At 39.2% G+C, this 9,264-nt stretch overlaps 1 protein-coding gene across 1 annotated transcript in view; it reads right to left on the bottom strand.

Moving 5' to 3' along the window:
* LOC107573313 (protein bassoon-like) overlaps nucleotides 1-9,264 on the bottom strand; it is a 70,587-nt gene that overhangs the window by 4,096 nt on the left and 57,227 nt on the right. Inside the window, exons 14-17 of the mRNA XM_016259752.1 lie at nucleotides 8,101-8,232; nucleotides 7,852-7,908; nucleotides 7,494-7,622; nucleotides 5,342-5,432 (exon numbers count right to left, since the gene is read on the bottom strand). Of these exons, the coding sequence (XP_016115238.1) occupies nucleotides 7,868-7,908; nucleotides 8,101-8,232 (173 nt within the window). The 3' untranslated portion in view covers nucleotides 5,342-5,432; nucleotides 7,494-7,622; nucleotides 7,852-7,867. The remainder of the gene's footprint in view (nucleotides 1-5,341; nucleotides 5,433-7,493; nucleotides 7,623-7,851; nucleotides 7,909-8,100; nucleotides 8,233-9,264) is intronic.

Raw genomic sequence — 9,264 nt, forward strand, 5'->3', positions numbered from 1 at the left:
TACTCGGCAGAGGGAAGGGATAAGAGTGAGTGTTATATAGTGAGGGAGTGATATGAAACAGCTGGGTGCAATCAGTGTAAACAGGTGTGTGCAATTCGTGCTGAGTGCAATCAGTAATGCATGATGGGAAATGTAGTCCGAGGTGATGTGCAACAGTGTGTAGTGCGAGAGTCAATGAAATGGAAAGTTCATGGACCGGATTCGTGACACAGTGTTGGGCAAGTTACTTCCAAAATGTAATACATTTTATATTACGTATTACTATCTTTTGACAGTAATTAGTTACATTACAATATTACTGTCTCTGAATTGTAATGTGTTACACTACATTTGAGTTCATTTTGAGTTACTTTCACTTTCAAGCACAAACCGCAATTACATTCAGAAATTATAGCGGTAAATAAAGTGGAATGTTATAAGCCCTAATGTAGCTACAAACAATAAACACAACAGCTAGCCTATAGGCTATTTTAGTTCTCCTCACTCCACAACAAATCCTTTAAATTTAACGGTATTCAGAACAAAACGAATGGAAAGTTGGAAGTTGCTAAACAAGTCAAAACAAATTAATTTAATGCAAAACTGAAAGCAAACACGTTAGTTCTCACGCAGCCTACCTCTCTCATTCGGCACAAATCCAAATGTTTCCATATTCGCGATGTATTTGATTGCTAAACTATTATTTATTATGTAAACCAGGCTTTGTACTTAACGTGGATTGTACTACGGACTATTTTAATTAACGAGTGTCTATATGTTTGGTTGACTGTATATTATTGTCATGAATCCGGTCTATGAACTTCCGTTCACTCACCACCAGAGGTCACCCGCTCACTACATGGACTCTCACACTACACAGACTGTTACACTATACCCTGGACTACATTTCCCATCATCCATTGCACTGATTGCACACAGCTGTAACCAATCACACGCTCACCTGAAAGCTATTACACACGCTATATAACATCCACCCAGATCCTGCTCAAGTCGCCGAGTATTGTCTGCGTTTATTACTCTCCTAGTAATAGCACTTTACGGAGCCAGTTCCAGTTTTCCTAGTTTAGTCATAGTCTCCCCTTGCTTGTTTTCCTGTGTTCAGATTCTTGCCTGTGTTTTCGGATTGCCCTTTTTGTCTTGCTGTTTCGGACTCTGTTTGCCCCTGCCTGGATTATTGCTATGTACCTGAATTATCTCTCTTTGCCTTGCCCTGTTGGATATTGTTCACCGTTGATCGACCCGCGCCTGTTTACTGGACCGTGCCATATCTGTTCGCTGGTGTTTCGACCCTGCCTGTGTTTGTGACCACGTCTTTTAATAAAAAGCTTGCATATAGATCCTCTCGTCTCGTCGGCTCCGTTACAATTATTCTGATAACGTTTGCAATGCTGTATTGTGTGTGCATGAGGCGCCTTCGAGATCGAACAGCCGAAAATACTATAATACTGCAATGTGTTGACTTTTATTTTATGATGCGCTTTCTGTCATCTCTGTTTCCTTTCCGTGAACTTGTTTGTAGAGCACCGTGCCACACAAAAATGAACCAAACTCAGCAGCATATACACTCAGTATTTTCCTTTCATTTTGTTAATCTGTTAAATTATTTAAGTCAAATATATTTTGCGTATTCATTCTTTTTATATATGCAATCAGTGTAAACAGGTGTGTGCAATTCGTGCTGAGTGCAATCAGTAATGCATGATGGGAAATGTAGTCCGAGGTGATGTGCAACAGTGTGTAGTGCGAGAGTCAATGAAATGGAAAGTTCATGGACCGGATTCGTGACACAGTGTTGGGCAAGTTACTTCCAAAATGTAATACATTTTATATTACGTATTACTATCTTTTGACAGTAATTAGTTACATTACAATATTACTGTCTCTGAATTGTAATGTGTTACACTACATTTGAGTTCATTTTGAGTTACTTTCACTTTCAAGCACAAACCGCAATTACATTCAGAAATTATAGCGGTAAATAAAGTGGAATGTTATAAGCCCTAATGTAGCTACAAACAATAAACACAACAGCTAGCCTATAGGCTATTTTAGTTCTCCTCACTCCACAACAAATCCTTTAAATTTAACGGTATTCAGAACAAAACGAATGGAAAGTTGGAAGTTGCTAAACAAGTCAAAACAAATTAATTTAATGCAAAACTGAAAGCAAACACGTTAGTTCTCACGCAGCCTACCTCTCTCATTCGGCACAAATCCAAATGTTTCCATATTCGCGATGTATTTGATTGCTAAACTATTATTTATTATGTAAACCAGGCTTTGTACTTAACGTGGATTGTACTACGGACTATTTTAATTAACGAGTGTCTATATGTTTGGTTGACTGTATATTATTGTCATGAATCCGGTCTATGAACTTCCGTTCACTCACCACCAGAGGTCACCCGCTCACTACATGGACTCTCACACTACACAGACTGTTACACTATACCCTGGACTACATTTCCCATCATCCATTGCACTGATTGCACACAGCTGTAACCAATCACACGCTCACCTGAAAGCTATTACACACGCTATATAACATCCACCCAGATCCTGCTCAAGTCGCCGAGTATTGTCTGCGTTTATTACTCTCCTAGTAATAGCACTTTACGGAGCCAGTTCCAGTTTTCCTAGTTTAGTCATAGTCTCCCCTTGCTTGTTTTCCTGTGTTCAGATTCTTGCCTGTGTTTTCGGATTGCCCTTTTTGTCTTGCTGTTTCGGACTCTGTTTGCCCCTGCCTGGATTATTGCTATGTACCTGAATTATCTCTCTTTGCCTTGCCCTGTTGGATATTGTTCACCGTTGATCGACCCGCGCCTGTTTACTGGACCGTGCCATATCTGTTCGCTGGTGTTTCGACCCTGCCTGTGTTTGTGACCACGTCTTTTAATAAAAAGCTTGCATATAGATCCTCTCGTCTCGTCGGCTCCGTTACAATTATTCTGATAACGTTTGCAATGCTGTATTGTGTGTGCATGAGGCGCCTTCGAGATCGAACAGCCGAAAATACTATAATACTGCAATGTGTTGACTTTTATTTTATGATGCGCTTTCTGTCATCTCTGTTTCCTTTCCGTGAACTTGTTTGTAGAGCACCGTGCCACACAAAAATGAACCAAACTCAGCAGCATATACACTCAGTATTTTCCTTTCATTTTGTTAATCTGTTAAATTATTTAAGTCAAATATATTTTGCGTATTCATTCTTTTTATATATAGACTATAATTTTATAAAAACAGATTTTGTTATTTTTAGTTCAACTTAATTTCTGTTGCTTGTCCGCACCCGTCCGCCGCATTCTTTCTCTCCTCCGACCCTGCAGTTCTCGTGGTTAGTGTTTGTGGCACCAGTCCCGGTGTTTCTTCAGTTACTCGTGCTATTTCTCGATGTTGAGAGTACGGTGTCGCACATAGATTGCACTTGACTATGCCTTCTTGTCATTTTCTCTGATGAGCTGAAATTAACGGTAGTGTGTCTGTGTCACAGATGTAGAATCCATCTGCAGTCATCTCAACCATGGAATTCCAGCAGCAGGAAATAGACAAACTATTTTACCCGGGAATTTTTTCTCTGGTGCTGTTTTGCGGTGTTGGTAAATTCACCACTTAATTTTGAGTTAAAATGTTGTTGTAACGTGCGTTACCGAGATTGTAACGAGTATAATATTACCCAAATTGTATTAGTAATGTGTTATATTACTGTGTTACAGGAAAAAGTAATATACTACTGTAATGTCATTACTTTTGTAACGCATTACTCCCAAGAGATCTCATTCGAGAGAGCACAGCTTTTTTGTTTGGAATTGCTCCCTGCTCTTATTCACAATATCTTGTTTGGCACTTCATTATTAACTCATTGGTTGACCAGTTTTTTCCAATGACTAGTGTAGGAAAGAATAGCTACCTCATGCTCTCTTTGCTCAGATGCAATTTTATGGATGCCCATGAACCACCTCTGCTATGTTGGCCCACAAACACAGTCCAGGGCATTCAGGCCTTATTAGCAATGCCTTTTCCTCATACCAATTGGAATGTGAATGTGGGACAGAATGCGAACTACGGGGGAGCTAGGGGGAGCTCGGCTCCCCTTAATAAGATATGGGCTCCCCTGAAAACGTGATATATGAAATTTTGGGGGGTCTCAAAATATATTAACAATGTGTTATTTTGACGTGCAATTACAGTTTTGTGTAATGTGATCATCGTGGATTATTATGTGTAAAATTGCAAAAATATCATTAATTCATGCATGACGGCGATTTAAACCTAATTCACTTCAATAAAGATAACTATACATGCTATTCTTGTCATGAGCATCAAGGTGTGGGGGCGCTGCAGTGCAAATTCCACTCACGTTTAGTACATGTTAACTCAAAGATTCGTAGAAAAAATTTAAACGTTGGACTCTGTGGTCGATTCTGTGTTAAGGTAAGGCATGTTATTTGCAATTATGTGTTGTGGCTGGGTTGTTATGGGTCTCCGTGACTCTCGATGTCTTAGGCCTAATTGAACGGAGGAAATATGGTATTCTTCTGTAGCCAGATGACGAGTAACTTTAACCGTTGTTAAAAACTGGTTAAAAAACGTCGTTGGGTGGCTTTGTTGTTTCACCTATCAATTTTTGTGTCGATAAAGTATAATAGGGTAAATCCTGTATAGTGATTGCATAAAGCATCACTTCCCCAGTCTCAACATTTTCAACTCTCAACTCTACGGCTACTAATAATAATTTGTTATAATAACAATAAGGTAACACTTTACAATAAGGTTCATTAGTTAACTACATTAGTTAACATGAACTAACAATGAACTGCACTTATACAGCGTTTATTAATCTTTGTTAATGTTAATTTCAACATTTACTAACACATTATTAAAATCTTGTTAACATTAGTTAATGCACTGTGAACTAACATGAACTAACAATGAACATCTGTATTTTTATTAACTAACGTTAGTGAAGATTAGTAAATACAGTAACAAATGTATTGCTCATGGTTAGTTCATGTTAGTTTATACATTAACTAATGTTTAACTAATGAACCTTATTGTAAAGTGTTACCAATAATAATAATACAAATAATTTGTTACATTTATATAGTGCTTTTTTAGGCACTCAAACCGCTTTTCATTGTGAGGTGGGATCTCCTCATCTCAGCGTCAACCCCTTCATGGGAAGTCATCTCCATGTGAATAAAGTATGTATTTTAAAGTGGATGGACAGTGTGAATAAGAATTATAAGTTTATAAGTAACTTGATTCAGTCTCGCTGCCAACCTCTGGATTAAGACTGTCATTTTTATATTTCAAAATTTCAAATTATGAAGTTACTTACTCTCTGACTTTCAGAGCGAACAGTGTTGCCGCCTTTGAATTATGACCCAAACCTTGAGTTTACGAAGTCCTGTGATTCCACTCTTGGTTGGCTTAAAACACACACACACACACACACACACACACCACAATATCAGTTCTAAAAATGTTACAAATTGTAAAAAGTTGCAATATCACCAACTATCGACAATAATAATGAATACTATATAGTTATGGAGAAGTTTGTTTTCATAATATAAAATTACTCATAATGTCATGTATTTTTTTGTTTTACCTTTCATAGATTCACTCCAATGCTGTGTCAGTAGCTGGTGTGACGATTGGCTGAAGCCCACATACAATCACACCAATTTATTGGCAGATAGTGCTAGAAACCATCTCTTCTCCATGTTGCTCGCTCTGAAGCTGTTGAGGCACTGCATGGACTGGCATTCCAACTTGAAACTATGGAAAGCAAGACTTTGGACTTCTCTCTCTTGCTTTCTCCTGATTGTGTGCTTAATATGTCTCAGTGGAGTTTTCATGTGAGGATTTGTTTCCAAATTCAAAAACTTGTAAAGCGATCTCTTTTAGATTTAATGTGTTATCTACCGCCACATCTGACTTTGAGGAGTTCAGGCTGACCTTCTCCATTCTTTAGCTTATACTGAGCATCTGCATGTAATTACTCATGGTGTAGACATGTTTAAGCTGAATTGGGATGAGTCTGTCCAGCCAGGGGCTCACTCCAAATTGGATGAGCAGTTGTTAGCGGGCTGTAGCGCATTTGGTCTGCAAGCCGCTGCTGCGATTATAGGACCTCCATTGTGAGATCTTAAGGTCCTGGAACCAGGCCTTCTCTGCATGGATGACTAATTCGACTGCTTCTGTTTTCACGGCCGTTTCTAAGATGGCTGAACAGGGGTATTCAGAGATGCTGGCAGTGGAAGAGACATTAGTGGCTCATCTCTCACCATCGTTGGCCCTCTAATGGAAATTGTGTCCTAATATACCGTTCAAACCTTGTAGGACTGCGTCTGCTTTAATCGGTGAGTCCTATATGGCTGCTGGTTGAGCAAGTGTGCCACTGCACACCATGTCGGTCCTGAAGGGGCACCAGCTGGAGGTCCTTAAGGAGATGGAAGATGGTGACAGTTTGACCCCTGAGGCAGTTAAAGAGCTGAGAAGCTGAGAACTCGCTTTGTGATACTAAGCACATGGCTCATGCTATTGGTCTTTCGATGGCGGGTTTGGTAGTGACCGCATGCTATCTCTGGCTAAGGATAAATCCTTCCTGCTAGATGCCTGCTAGATGCTCAGATATTTTACTTGGGACTGGAGGCTTTGACAGGACTTTTTGAGTGGACTTTGACAGGACTCCATTTGAGGCTCTAGAATCAGCCTTGGATGAGATTATGACTCTCGAGATTGTTCTCTTGCTGGACCTCCCTCACTTCTCTTAAAAGACCTGCAAGCTTTGTCAGTGAACCCTTTATGTTAGGATTTATCTCCCGGTCTAGTTAACGTCCTGCTGAGTCCACTACTTGCCAACCATCCCAAGGTGGTTTCTTCTTCATTTCGCTGGCAGGCTGTTGTTTTGCAATCTTTCACTCCTCCTGCTTTTGCAGGAGAAGGAGAGGTTGCATAGGCTTTGTCTTTGAAATTTTGAGCTTTGAGAATTTGCGATGAACGTAGAAGCCAGTAGCATAAATCTGACTAGTTGTTTGTCTGCTTCAGTAGCATTAGCAAAGGTTTTGCTCCATTAAGTGTTCGTTCACACTCAATGAGTGTTGCTTCTTCACAAGCTTTGACTAAAGAACTATCTTTAAAAGATATCTGTGTGTGGCAGGCTGGGCCTCTCTGCACACTTTTATCACACTTTTATTAGCATTCCCACAGCATTAACTACTGATGCAGCATCTAAAGGAACCTGTGAAAGTGAATGTCTTATATGTACTATGTGATTACGTATATAACATTGATTCCCTGAGTAGAGAAGGGCAGTGCTAACGTTATGTGCCAAAAAATTAGTGCAATTCAATACAGGCTTCAGACAATCATCACACCAGAGGGTGTGCCCCTACTGTCAGCTACTGACACAGGGAAATAAGGATACCAATGTAACCATACCATCCAACCCTAATATGATATTTGAAATATTGTCATATACTTACTAGAACAACCAGATAGCTTCTCTCCCTCTCGCTTTCTTTCTTGAGTTGTCTTCTCTTTAAATTAAAACATAATAGGGAAACTTCATAGGTTTTTCCAGTACAAAAACATCCTCTGTCATTTTAGACTCCCTAAAATAACACGGAAACAATAAGAATAATCACTGTGAAGCTAAAAATATGCCACCTTGTTAAAATGCACTGCACTCAGTCAGCTGCTCTCTTGCTTTTTCTTTCTTTCTCTAACACATGCACACAGGTGTTAATTTGTTAGTAACTTATTTTTAAAGCATGTTTATTTATTACAGTTACAACATGGGCATTGTTAAGTGTCCAATAACTGAAAAGCAACTGCACCCACCTTTAATTGTACTACCTCACCACAAGGAGGTGAACTTCTTGCCAAATCCAGAGATGGCTGTGCAAATCACAGAAAAAAATGAAAGTAAAAGAGAAAATAGTGAGAATAACATTGGTTATAAAAAGCATTGTATCTGTAAAAATAACCACGTGTTTTTGCAAGTTTGATTGACCCATGTACTATTTAAACTAGTCCGTTAATAGTAACTGACCAAAAATACTAGTTATACCTTGGAAATGCTTTTCTCACCTTCTCCTAATTTGCCAGCTTGCTCTGCAGCTCCTCCAGGCAAAATTTTAGACAGCATGCTCTCTCCATCTACACCCGGCTGACCTGCAGCTGCACTGCCAATTCCACCAGGCCTTGGAGCTGCTTTGGAGCCTAGAGAATTATGGATAAGAGATTAAGGTTTACAAATGGAAGCACTGTGAACAGACACATATGTCCCTCTGCAATTAGGTAGAGGTAGGAAGGGAAATCTGGATAGTATTCCAAGAAAATACTGAACAGGCAGTGGCCACTATTAATGCTAAAGACTGAATACAGAGCACATTTTACATGGCAAAATTCCACAGCCAAAAATAAATTGGGACTGGATGTGAGGCGTGAGGCCTTTTTTCTGCAACATTTTATAATCTTGAACAGTGCCAGTGCCATTATAAAGAAGCAACTGAGTAGACACCACTTGAAGGATTGCCTCTTTGTGAATATTTAGTGCAACTTTAATGAAGCTTCGCCTACAGAGAGGTAACTGGCAACTTAAGACATTTCTATTGGTCAGCACTGTAAGTTCAAAGTGTACCAAACTTTAACCCAACTAGAAATATGTACAGAGGAATTTCTCTGCCACCAGAAGTTCATTAGGTGAGCTTCATCATCATGAGGATTCTTACTGACATGACTGTAATGATGACATTTGCCATACAAATAATTACATTTATCCACAACCATTTTCGCAAATGTTTCTTTTCATGCACTTATGCTTTTTATTGCTCTTACTAAATATCAAGACTTTCCAGTATAATTAAACTTAGAGTCAAATCAAGTCAAGTCACCTTTATTTATACAGCGCTTTATACAATAAAGATTGTGTCAAAGCAGCTTTACAGTGTTAAACAGGAAAACGTGTGCTGATAATGCAAGAGGACAAAAGAAAACAGTCAGTTTATCAGTTTAAGTCAGTTTATTGTTGATTCAGTGATGTTATTGTCCAGCTCAGTTTAGTTCTCTTCAAATAGTGTTTTGTCTCAACAATGTTGTCAGAAATTGTGTTCACAGCTAAGCAAGCAAAAGTCAACAGTGGCAAGGAACCAAAACTTAATCGGTGACAGAAATGGAGAACAAAACCTTGGGAGAAACCAGGCTCAGTCGGGGGGGGGGGGGGGTCCCGTTCTCTTTTGCGATCGGGGAACC

This window comes from Sinocyclocheilus grahami, unplaced genomic scaffold (assembly GCF_001515645.1).
Source record: "Sinocyclocheilus grahami isolate Dianchi unplaced genomic scaffold, SAMN03320097.WGS_v1.1 scaffold1916.1, whole genome shotgun sequence".
Taxonomy (NCBI): domain Eukaryota; kingdom Metazoa; phylum Chordata; class Actinopteri; order Cypriniformes; family Cyprinidae; genus Sinocyclocheilus; species Sinocyclocheilus grahami.